The 12,280-nt window shown below is 47.7% G+C and overlaps 2 protein-coding genes across 2 annotated transcripts; both read left to right on the top strand.

The window, feature by feature from the left end:
• The first annotated feature begins 285 nt into the window (after nucleotides 1–285).
• On the top strand, nucleotides 286–8,609 carry ippk (inositol 1,3,4,5,6-pentakisphosphate 2-kinase). Its single transcript, XM_085924242.1, has 14 exons — nucleotides 286–516; nucleotides 2,282–2,341; nucleotides 2,715–2,810; nucleotides 4,415–4,481; nucleotides 4,544–4,662; nucleotides 5,017–5,106; nucleotides 5,175–5,233; nucleotides 5,324–5,396; nucleotides 5,497–5,643; nucleotides 5,712–5,820; nucleotides 6,545–6,680; nucleotides 7,173–7,275; nucleotides 7,350–7,453; nucleotides 7,527–8,609. Exons 1-14 carry the CDS (start codon nucleotides 436–438, stop codon nucleotides 7,735–7,737), a joined length of 1,455 nt encoding a protein of 484 aa, XP_085780368.1. The 5' UTR covers nucleotides 286–435; the 3' UTR covers nucleotides 7,738–8,609.
• A 468-nt stretch (nucleotides 8,610–9,077) lies between these two features.
• LOC147049613 (transmembrane protein 263) lies at nucleotides 9,078–11,769 on the top strand. Its single transcript, XM_085924252.1, has 3 exons — nucleotides 9,078–9,747; nucleotides 10,418–10,505; nucleotides 10,577–11,769. The coding sequence occupies exons 1-3, from the start codon at nucleotides 9,739–9,741 to the stop codon at nucleotides 10,861–10,863; spliced, it is 384 nt and encodes a 127-aa protein (XP_085780378.1). The 5' UTR covers nucleotides 9,078–9,738; the 3' UTR covers nucleotides 10,864–11,769.
• The last annotated feature ends 511 nt before the right edge of the window (nucleotides 11,770–12,280 follow it).

The raw sequence follows: 12,280 nt of genomic DNA, 5'->3' as shown, positions 1-12,280 counted from the left end.
CGGCGTCAGTAACGCCAATTGGCTGATCAATCAGTCAATCAGAGCTATTCATCAAGTTAATATAGTTCGCCTGTGGGACCGAGTCAAACCGTTTACCAAAATTAAAACTCGTCAGCAAATATCCCTGGTAACACAGTCCTACGTGTTCTTAAACCACTTTCGAATGCATTTTACTTTATAATTTAAAACTTGCATAAAATAAACAATGTATGTTGTTGAGTTTGTGCTAAATCAACCGATATGTCAACGTAACGTGTCTGTACTTTGAAAACGTAAGCGGAAGTTGGTGTGCACAATGAGGCGCTGCCCGCCCGGCAGGTTGTGGCAAAAGTCAGTGTGTCAATGCACTGCTAACTATCCGACTCACAACTAGTTGGAGGACTTGGAAGCGGCCGTTTTGCCAGAGTCTAAACTCACCTGGCGCCGCTGAAGGCGATGGAGCTGGACAAGATGGACGAAAACGAATGGCGCTACCACGGCGAGGGCAACAAGAGCCTGGTTGTGTCCCACGTACAGGTGAGTCAGTCGGCTAGCCAAGTTGAGCTAAAGTGCTCGGACCGGCTGCGGCTTCCGGACTGCCGCTTTGTCTCACCTTCAGCCGGCCTCGACTCGCCGGGATAGTCGGGTAGAAACCTCCTGGGGATGAATGTGACTTAAAAGCGAATGGCGGAAGTGTCACCACCGGACCGGGAGGTGGGGGGGGGGGGGGGGGGGGGGTTGCTAGCTTGGCCACAATACAATGAGAATTCGCGTCCAAACGTCACTAATAACCGCCACGTCCGATGTGTACGTTCAGTGGGGTGGGTGTCAGGTGGGCTCTCATCACGGACTATCCCGAAGGTGCTCTCGTGTCCGGTGGCAGCCGGCCGAGCTGAAGCGCGTGAGTCGTTCAGGGACACGCGCCCGCCCCATCCCCTCAAGGCGCCGGACCAGCCGGAGCCTGCCAGCGTTGAGCAACAAGTGATGACGGCACACGTTCCAAAACACCACACCTGCTTTGGTTCCTCCATTTGTTTGTTTGTTTGTTTGCTTGACAGTCCTCTGATTTTGACTTCTTGAACTGCATTTCCCGGACTGTAAGTCGCACCGAAGTAAAAGTCGCATCAGTCATAAAGTGGACACTAAAAGGGAAAGAGACATATATATACACAACACCAGACATTAATAGGCAACAGGTTGAACAGTACAGTATGCTAATGTTACATAAACACTTAAAAGAGGAACTGAGAACGTGCCTGACATAACATATTAAGAATTATTCAAATAACTATAACAAATAAATTTATCGAATGATCTGTGTCACTCCGAATCCATCGAAATCTTCGTCCTCTGTGTCACTTATAAACAACTCCGCTGACTCCAGAAGTAAATGCGGCACTGATGTCAGACTCGTCGTCAGTTGTGGTTCCGATTATTCCACAGGCCTATATAACTATATATAAGCTATATATTAAACAACTATAACATAAATAACAAGTTTATCGAACCATCCGTGTCACTCCAAATCATTAAATCCATCGAAATCTTCATCCACTGTGTCACATATAAACAACTCGGCTGACTTTGGAAGTAGATGCGGCGCTGACGTCAGACTCATCGTCAGTTGCAGTTCCAATTATTCCACAGGCCTAGAGCGCCCTTATGCAGTTTAGTGTGAAAATAACATGTGAAGTGATATTCTAGTAAGTAAGTAATATGTTAATGATCAGGTAATAATGTGTTCATAATTTCACATATAAGTCGCTTCTGAGTATAAATCGCACCACCTGCTAAACTATGAAAAAACCTGCGACTTATAGCCCGAAAAATACGGTACACAGTTGTGGAAAAGCGGCCTTGTTTCCAATGTTTTGTTTATTTTTAATGCTGGATACAACTGAAGATACCATTGAGCAAACATATGAGGAAAAAAAATGGAGTTGACCTTCGAGAAGCTGATATTGAGTCATTGTCCTTGTTGTTTTTATTTGAAAAACAAAACAAAACACTTGTAGTATTTTAGGCATTCCTTTTTTTTTTTTAAACCAGTCTGTCACACAATGCACCTTTTGTGGTACTGGTAATTAAAATGAATTAGATTGCAAGGAAAAGAGCTGGTCTATTAGTTTTTTTCCCCATGACTGTTGAATTTGTCAATGACAAGTAGTTGTCCTAAACTTGCTAATCAATGACTTTGCACCTCTGATAGGTGAAGACATCTCAACATTGCCACTCAGCGCTCTTTTTAGGATGTCATGAATTGAAATCTGCATATTTTGACTCCTACTGTGCTTCCTCGCAGCTGTCCAAAGTTCTTCGCCTGCTCAAATATCCCTCCGAGGACTCTGAAAACCCGCCACAGGTAAAGCAATGTTTCTTTTCGGTGGTTTTGTTTTCCCCTGCTTGCCTTGACATGATGTGACAAGCGCGTGTGTTTGCTTTTTACTGAAATTGTTTTGAAAGCGCCTCAACTTCTCCCACGGGCGGCATTGGTGTGTTCAACCGGTTTGCGCATAGACGTGTCTTGGCGTGGACGTACCGAGGTGACGGAAACGGAAATAATCTATTTAGAAGAGTCAAGCACCTTTGAAGGAACCCTCGGACGCTTGAAGACAAGCGTCCTCAAACGTCATCTCGATCTAAGTTGTACTTTCTCTCGATACGCGATGGTTTGACAAGCATGTGCCACTCGAATGTATGAGCGAGCGAGCGTGTGTGTTGTGTGTGCTTTTCAGACAGCAGAGCAGGCCTTCAGGCAGATCCAGAACATCGTGGACTTCAGCTCCAACGTGATGAGCTGCCTGCTGGGTGACAAGTTCATCCACAGCGGAGTAAGGCGCATGCACGCATGATGAGAATGCCGTGAGCCACTGAGAGGAAATGAACTTTTGAGCGATTTACACTATTTTTTCCAAGGTCGTTTTGTGACCCGAAATGCAAACATTTTGAGTTTGGGATTACATTTTGGCTGAGGGAGGTTTGATTCTGAAGGAAAGTGCTTAGTGCACGTAGGGTTAATAGTCTTGAACGTTCCCACTGGGGCGAAAATACCTTGCTAAAGTTTTTTTGCTTCGTCCATCATTGGCAAGACGGCGTGTCCAAAATGCTCCGAATAAGAAACCGCAGGAAAACATTGACGACGTCTCTCTGAATATTAACACTGCATGTTGGAAGCCTTCTCGGAGATCCCAAAGAAGTCTTCATGGGGCCTTTTTTTTTTTTTTTTTAGCAACTTTCTTTTTGATTTAAAAAAAAAAAGCTCATCGGAGGACAAGAAGTCGCAGTGTTGTCGTTATCAGGTCAGTCAGATGACATCTGGCAAGGATAAAACGCAATATTGTTTCTTCTTTGAACGTTGCAGACGCGGTGCGTTGGCCCCGAGGCGTCAACTGGGCGTAGGCAAAAGAAAATCCTGTAGCTGTCTTCATTATCAAGCTTGCTTGAGTTGTTTGGGCTACAAAAGTCTCTCCGAGTAATAAACATGGCGGAGTTGCGAAACCATTTGGAAATACCCATTGCCTTGTTGGGTAGTCCTACCCCAACGGATGTGATGTAATCGATAAAAATACGGAGAAAACTGAACAAAGTGAAAAAAATAGTCCCCAAACAGATCATAAAAGTATCTCTGCAGCACCTGTAGGGATAGATTACACACCAAGTACACAATAAAATGAATATGAAAGCAAAAAAAGTGGATTTTCCATGATACGAACAAGTTTTGCAACAATGTATCGAGGCCGGAATGAAGGCAGGTGGTATTGCCGACACGTGCCGCTCAACAAATAGGACCACTTCAAATTGACGCACTGGAAGGGAAATGCTGGGAAAATGGCAGCAATTATCAAGAGGAAAACGATCATGAGGAATACAACCAAAGAAATACGAGCGGCGCTTGCTCAGAAACAAAACATTGGCCGCAATCCTCAAGAAAGACAAAGCCTCGACCATTGTTTAACAAACAAACGTGCAAATCAACAAAGAAGAAACACTCGCACAAACTCACAAATGCAGAAAAATATACAACTCTGGGGAAAACAATGAAAAACGTTTTTGAAAATAGAATGAAAAAAAAAAAGAATACATGTACAAATGTAGGGCCACAAAGAGACTGCATATTACTAAAATGTGAAAAAGTGGGACAAAACTATTCACAAACAAGTTGACAATTGTTCAAATATATTATTCTCTATTTTAGATGAAAAAATACAAATTAGTATTAAAAATGCCAAAACCACACAAATATTAGACACGTTTAAAAAATGAGAAAAATGTGAAAAATAACTCCCACAAATATTAGTTGTAAATAAAACCATTCAACAATAAATCAATCAAGTGGCGTTATAGGCAAGAGAAAGTTATTGGAGGGAAAACAAAAAGTGCAAAGCTATGAGGTGGAAATTCCGCCAAAAATGAAGATTTTCTGTTGTGCACGTAGGAAGTGGTCAAGCTTCCGCTGGAGTTTGTGCGGCAGCTCTCCATCAAAGTTCAACATCAACGACCTGGTAAGACAACGACGAGGACATTGGCTAACAAAACAAGCCGCTCACTGACGCGTGTGCATTAGCGTGGCGCCGCGACAAAGTCATGGACATCTACAGTGGCTGCGCGCTGTGCCTGCCCAACCTGACGTGGCCCGGCCTCCTGCAGCACGCGCACATGCCGCCGCTCTGCGTGGAAATCAAGGTAAGCGCTCGCACACCTCACCAAATGTCGCCCCACCCCAAAGAATCATCTGAATAACTCGTTTCAAACATAACCCACCCCAAAGAAGAATCCCAATAACGCGTTTCAAACATGATCCAGGCGGCGGCGAGTGTCGTGCCGAGGTACAAAAGCAACAATACGTCACTCAAAGACGTGAGAGCGCTTCAAGCCGTGCCTCGCGACAGGCATCGGCCCATCTGCCCTTTCTGTTATTTGCCGGGGAATCCAAACGAGACCTTTGCAAACATTGTCGGCGGTGCGCGATATCGGGGCAACAAATGTCATGATCTCCAATGAATTGATGCTTGTAACCATGCCACATTGACGCCTCAGCCCAAGTGCGGCTTCCTGCCGTCCGCCAAGCACATCAGCCGAGACATCAAGAGCAAAGTGTGTCGCTTCTGCATGCACCAACACTACAAGGTGGGCTCGGGCGCAGCGGCAACGCCACTGCCGCGGCCGCTCCTAACGAGCTTTGCCGGCATTGACAGGTGGCCAGCGGGCGCTGGAAGAGACGCAGCCTCTACTGCCCGCTCGACTTGTTCTCGGGGTGAGTGGGCCGCCGCAGAGTGAGCCAGCGAGCGAGCGAGTGCCTTTGGCGGGCCGCGTGACGCCTCGCCTCGCCTGCTTGTTCCCACAGGAGCAGAGCCAGGATGCACTTTGCTGTCCGCCAGCTCATCGAAGAACCTCAGAACAACTTCAAAATCTTCAAGGTGCGCTTTTGCCGCTACTAGCCTTTGTCCATCCCTCGTAATGAGTCAAACTCTGGCTGGGGTCTGGCTGTCTTGTCTTATCTGCCTGTGTCTGCGTCAGGGGGGTCAGTGCATATATGCCAGCAAAGAGGGCACCAGGGAGGATTCGTCAGACCTCAACTCTCTGCTCTACCACCTGCGGCCTTACTTCCTGTACGCCAACTGTATCCACGTGAGCGGCAAAGCCGTCCTCAGCGACTTCATCCAGGTGAGCGCCGGCCCGCCGAGCCCCGCTGGTGTTCCGCATCGCTGAGCTTGTCGAGTTTCACCGCGCAGGTGTTGGTCAATGCCTTACTTAGCGGCGGCGGCGGCGTGGCGGAGCGACGGGAGGAGGGACGGACTTTCTGCGAGGCCAGTCTTTTCAACAAGGAGCAACGGCGATACGGTGAGAGCGCACCCGACATTTTTTCTGTCCCCGAAAACGACACTGGCTAAGTGCCGGTGACGTAACGTAGCACGTCCTCTCGGTGCAACAGCTCGATGCCGGCTGAATGCTGCTAGCGCCCCGCTTGGCCATCTGTCATGTGGATGACGCAAATATCCATGATGTGCATCTGTCCCCAGAAGGACACGGATCAAATGCCTGAGTAGTTAACAGTCTTTCTCACTCGCGTTCCCAACAGGCCGCTCTCAAAGCAATCTTTCTCACTCGCGTTACCAACAGGCCGCTCTGGAAGCATCTGGTCATGATCCAGAGGACAACCAAAAGGGCTACTTGGTGACCGTGGTGGTGACGTCGCGTCGCCATGAGCAACGCTGGCTTCGTTTGCCGTTCTTTGAGCACGACACTGTTCGAACACTGTGAGGGTCGAATCTCTGACGTGACATCACGATGCGATGCGTTGTGGTCATGGTGATAGGGACCGAGCGTCGGTGGTGTAGCATTTCTCTATTTGGAGGAAGCTGATCGATTGGGCTCAATTCGGACCAAACGTCAAATCGCAACTGTTGACGTCTCCGCACGGGGTCCGCTCGTCTTCCGGGCGGACTAAATGCTTTGACGGCATCTCTCGAGACAATCTGGCAAAGACGCGGGTGAAATCGATTTTCCAAACGGTTTCCCCCAGCCAACACTGCTGCAGTGCTGATGGTGTTGCTGTTGTACGCAGGCTCTCAAGGTTTGCCCAGCGGCAGCGTTCTGTCCCGCATCCTGCGCACGCAAATGCTGGACAACTTGAACATCGAAGGCCTTTACCCGCTCTACCGGCGAGTGGAACAACACCTGCGGGACTTCCCCAAGGAGAGGTGATTGGCACGCGCTTGCTCTCTTGCGGGCTCTCAATCGATAAAGCGAGTGACGTGCCGTAAAATGCACGTGAGAGCAATGTGAGTCTGTCTTTCAATTGTGTGCGAGGGGAAAATGGCAGTGTTGTCTGTGGAGCCAGTGTGCAAGACTGGACGGGACTACATGAGAGGAGCGTTAGCACTCGAGTCATGCGGATGAGTGGAAAATGTCAATATTTGAGTGTGAGAGCTTATAGTTTGAGTCAACAAAAAAAGTGGAAAAGTCAAACTTGTTGGTCTGCATATGGGTCTTTTAGTCACGAGTATGCAAAAACCAAAAGTAAAGTGAACAGGAGCTTGAGTATGAAAGTTTCAGAAATTGTTTCAGGATTGAGTGCGAGAGTCGTTTGTAAATTAAAAAAAAAAATGTTGCATTTATAGCGTCGTGTATGGAAAAGTTTCCAAAGTATGGGAAATACATGGTCCTGACTTGCTTTCCTGTGACCCCCCCAGAACCAGCCTCCAGGTGGACGGTCCATACAACGAGGCCTTCCTCGAGCGTCTCCAGAAGTGTCCCGCGCAGGATGACGGCTCGCTGGACTTTGCTGTCTCGAAGGTGAAACAAAATGTGTTGCCGCGGCGGCGACGCCTGCCCAGCTGGCCCTGCCCACTTCCATTTCACCATTTCAGGTGCTTCAGTACCGTGTCGCCATGACGGCCAAGGACTGCTCCATCATGGTCGCCCTCGTGCCCGGTGCCACCGATGACGACCGGGACGACAGCGACCGGGACGCGTGAGTGGAGCTCCTTTCAAATTCGCCGTCCTTTCTGGCTCACCGTTTGAACTCTGGCGCATGGGACTTTCAGCTTGTGCGCCGCTCAGCGTCGCCTGCGGGACTTTCTGTCATCCCGGACGCCCGCCTTCTCCTACTCGGTGTCCATACTGGACCTCGACCCCAAGCCGCTGGACAGCATCCCCCTGCAGCTGAGTCTGGACCACAAGATTGTGCAGTGCTACGCCAGGACACTGGCCGCCTCTGACCGTGACGACCGCACGTTGCACTTCAGGCCCGTGTGAGTGGGCGCCGCCGCTTCCCGGGATTCCTCTGGCGTACGTTTCCACTCCCTGAATGGATTCCCAAGGACCTTGAGTTTAGGCATCGCCGTGGCAACTCTGCTTTCCTGGATGGTGCCAATACAGCCTTCGAGGCTGAGGTCGTGATGTCATTTGCTGAATGTATTGCCAAGCCACTGAGGACCTGAGCTGTAACACATTTTTACTTGAGCTCATGTGACCACGCATGTGCGTGTGCCCCCCTTTCAAACGATCTTTATGCTTCTGAGCCCAAGATTGTGAACAAAATAATGACTTTGTTACGAGAAGCTTTGATGGACGAGGTCGTCGTCGGAACATTGCGCTCCTGAGATTGCTACGTTGAAATTCATATCCGGCAATTCTCTTGACCGCAGCACCAAATGGGAACACGCAAGACTCACGCAAAAAGCGCCACACTGGGAGGATGATATGTTGACTTTTACACGCAGCGTGGAAAGTGATACCAGTGTACTGTCGGCATCTTGGCTTGTGTTGCCGTTTGCGTGTGGGTATTTTCCAAAGCGACTGTCAGGATGAGTTTGTGTCCATTGTGGGAGGGGGCTGCGCCACCTACAGTATGCATGAGTGGATCACAGAAAAAGAAAAGACCCCAAATAGAGTGGAAGGGTCATGTTAAAAAAAAAATAAAAAAAAAAGACTTTGGAGGAATTTTTAAAATGGTGGCGTGCGTGCAAACATTTGGTGGGGGTACAAAACTATTTGTGAAAAGAAAGACTGCCTGTCTGCCATTTTGTATGTAAATTATTTATTTTTGTAGATTTTGACCAATGAGCTCTGCTGTCACATTCACAATTTAGACTGGCGCAAAGTAAAACACTTTGAAACACAGGGAACCCATTAGTCTGTTTTCCTTTGTAATTGTTTTCTTTAGACTGGAGCAAAGTAAAACACTTTGAAACACAGGCTTCCCATTAGTCTGTTATCCTTTCTACCGTAATTTTCGGAGTATAAATCGCCCCCCCCCCCACACTAAGGGAAAAAACGCGACTTATAGTCCAAAAATTACGGTAGTTGTTTTCATCGTTTGTCTTCTCGTCCATCTGATTCGCACCCTCTGAGTTCTCTTGTTCTGTGTCAATCAAAGTCGCCTCCAACATCGCCAAACTGCACTTGACCTTTAACACACTTGACTACGCAATGACTTTTATGGTCCCTGCGCGCACACTCCCACGTTTATTCAGCGCTGGCGATGTATGTGCGTGCGGGATCCGGAGTTGGATCCTTTCGAAGACTAAGTTGAAATGCCCCAGAGCCATTTCCTGTCTTCACAATCAAGGGAAGTAAATCAAATCTCTGTTAGGATTTCAGACTCGTTCTGGTGATGATTTGAAATATGCTCGCTCGTCGGTTGATGGCTTCTTGTCGGGGTACAACACACGTAACTTGGAAACGTCTCCTCATGACATCAGTAATCTGAGAGCAATGACTGGTTATAGGCTGCGACATTGTGTTTTATGATCAAAAACGAACCTTGTGAGACAGAATGTTTGTGTCTGTATTTTGTCTTGATTTTTAGTGGGTTGAATTTCAGCACCTGAGAAACGACCCATTTTTTCCAAGCACAATTTACCAAGCCTCAAACATAAGGATTCTAATGAAGAAAATAAGGAATGCGTTTTATTTTGAAAGCGCTGCCCAGAAGTGGCGTACATCGCTCCGTGTTTGTGTGCGTGCGCGCTGATGTGCGCGGCGCCACGTCGGCAAAAGTGCAGAAGAAGACGCGAACAAGAGGCAAAGAAGAAGAAGAAGAAGACGACAACGACGAGGATCGCAGGTGCGTGCGTGGCGCTGCCCGCGAAGCAAAGACAACCTGCGAGGAGGGAGACAAGACTTCTGCACGAGCAGCAGGGCAAAGAAGGCCGGTGGCGGTGAGCCTTCTCCACCTTGGAGCTGCTCACTCGTCGTCACAGGCTGACAGACAAGCTGAGGCGAGCAGCGTCAAGTTGCTCCTGCGCCAGCACAATGGTCAAGGTAACGACAAGACAAGCAAACCTTCACATTGATGTCATACTCAGCTACCTCTGCACTTTTCGTGCCTTGTCCAGGTTGAGTTCTTCCAAGATCTTCACTACCTCTCGCCCCCACTCCCTCCCAACTTTCAACTATGTGAAAATGTTTAGAATTTTTTTCATGTGGGGAGTATAACACACAAATATAGTGCACGTTTACGCTGCATGCTTCCCCCCCTTCAAAGCCTTCCATTTTTTCCCCTTATTACTACTATGTAAGTTTGAGCTTGCTTGTTACTATTCATCATCCACGCATGATGATTTTTTTTTTTCTTTAGCTTTCTAACTTTTAAATTTTAACCATGTGTCCTGTAGTCATTGCGCTCTCCGTCGCGCTCTCGCTCGCTCACTCACTCACTCACTCACTCACTCACTCACTCACTCACTCAAGAACCCAAGAATTGATCAGTTATACATTTTGAGTCAATCGATGTTGTTAACCTGGTGGTTGGTTAGTCTTTGGAGTCGTGGCTTTCCATCCTGAACCACGTTAGCCAGAATGCGATGACTTGTGCAGCCACCAGTGGTGTCATCAAATTTGGGCTGAAAAGTTCCAAGCAATGCTGCATAACATGTGAAATGATGATTTCAAGCACGCCCAAAAGTCATCTTGTGCTCCATATTTTCTGCAGAATGTGAATAACGTCAATATGGAGCCTCAGCGGAGCGTGACCCCGGCCTCCGATCAAACGGAGCTCACCTGCACTGGGACTGCTGAGGGTAAGTCGGCGTTTTTTTTGTTCCCCCCCCCCCCTCATCCATTGGTTTATTGGCTTTATGTGTCCCAGCAGACTCATGCAAGGAGCACGCGACGGGGCAGCCTGGCATAATGTGGCGGGTGACGGGGGGCCTCTTCAGCGTCACCAAGGGCGTGGTGGGCGCGGCTGTGGGCAGTGTGGCCTGGGTGGGGGGCAAGAGCCTGGAGATCACCAGGTCGGCTGTCGGCGCCGTGCCAGCCGCCGGCGTGGGCCTGGTGAAGGGTGGTGTGTCGGCCGTGGCGGGTGGCGTGTCCTCAGTGGGCGCCACCGTGGCCAACAAGGTGCCCTTCGCCACCAAGAGAAAGGACAAGGCGGAGTGAGGTCAACCCATGAGAACTTTGCTAGAGGCTGCGTATGCCGTCTCGACCTATTGAAGCCTCCAATGCCCCCTCACACACACACACACACACACACACACGTGCGCAACAATGAGCATCATCAACTTGAGTCCAAGTGGTTGCCACACCCGGGCGACCTGTGCCCATCAATCTTGAGCGAGTGCAATCCGGACTGGTCTTGACAATATTTAGCAATTTTTGTTTTGTCGCATTCAACACTCGTGCTCAATTTCATGCTAAGAAAGAACCTTGTGTTCCAAGTTCTTGCAAGGAGGGAAAGTGCCACACAAGACAGGAGGGAACAAGTCATGCTTTGGAGAGGTGAATTTTTCTCCAATTTGTAATTTACGCCTATGTTTCAAGACAAAAAACATGCATTCGTTTTGTTGCAAATAAGTTTAAAAAAAAAAAATCATACTATTTTTGAGGCAAAATGCATTGATCATTGATTTCATAGCCTTCCCAGAAGGTAAGAAAGACCAAGTAGAAGTAGACCTTACTCCTCATTCCGTCGCGACATTTCTTGTGGTGTAATTTGTATTTTCTTTTGTGGGCCTTATAGTACTCCTTTGTATACGTTTGTGTTGTGTGTTTCAAACAATCAATATGAACCTGAACTATTTCCAACAGATGTTTTTGCTGTTGAAATGCTTTTTTTCTGCATTAGATGGGAAAAAAGGGAAAAGAAAGAAGTGCCTGCTCAAGTCAGTACAAGCCTAAGTGTAAGTTTAACTCGACGGACTGCTGTCTGTGGACGTTTTCTACAACATTTCAAAGTGCCAGCGGATGGCTGCCAGTGAACTTTGTCACTTGGATGTGTCTTTTTGATATATCAATAAAGTAGCTTGAAAATAGAAATGCAATAAACATCTCATTCTTTGCATTCAATACCTTGCCGATGGATTTGAGTTGATCGAGCTGTCTATTTGCTCTTACTCATCAGGGTGAGCTGCAAAAGATCACAGGTTGTCCTCCCAAAATGGCTCCAATTCAGACTTAGGAAGCCACATCATGCATGTTTGGGGAGGAAGCGGGAGAACATGCCAAATGCACAAAAGGCTGAACCTGTGACTCCAAGCCAGAAATTTGCGGCAGCTATGAAGCTCCATAAGTTTCTCTTATCCAACTTGCATCCATCCCAAAAAGCAGAAGATGTGTCTTTTGAAATATGACATAACTGCCAACATGAGTACATTTAAAAGGCAGTTGAATCCAAAGTGTGCTTTTTATGGAAACCACCCCAAAAACGTTCAACACGGCTTTTGGCTCGGATTTTCTGAAAGGATGAATGCTCTTGATTTGTGTATTTCATTGTGGTGAATGGGCAGAAACAAATTTTCACCTGATATTGTTCCATCCAACCAAAACCAATTGAATGACTGTCTTTGAATATGATCAT

Source organism: Syngnathus leptorhynchus, chromosome 11, assembly GCF_054491065.1.
Source record: "Syngnathus leptorhynchus isolate UIUO chromosome 11, UIUO_Slep, whole genome shotgun sequence".
NCBI lineage: Eukaryota > Metazoa > Chordata > Actinopteri > Syngnathiformes > Syngnathidae > Syngnathus > Syngnathus leptorhynchus.
Note: the sequence above shows the minus strand (reverse complement) of the source record. Positions and strands in the feature narration are given on the sequence as shown.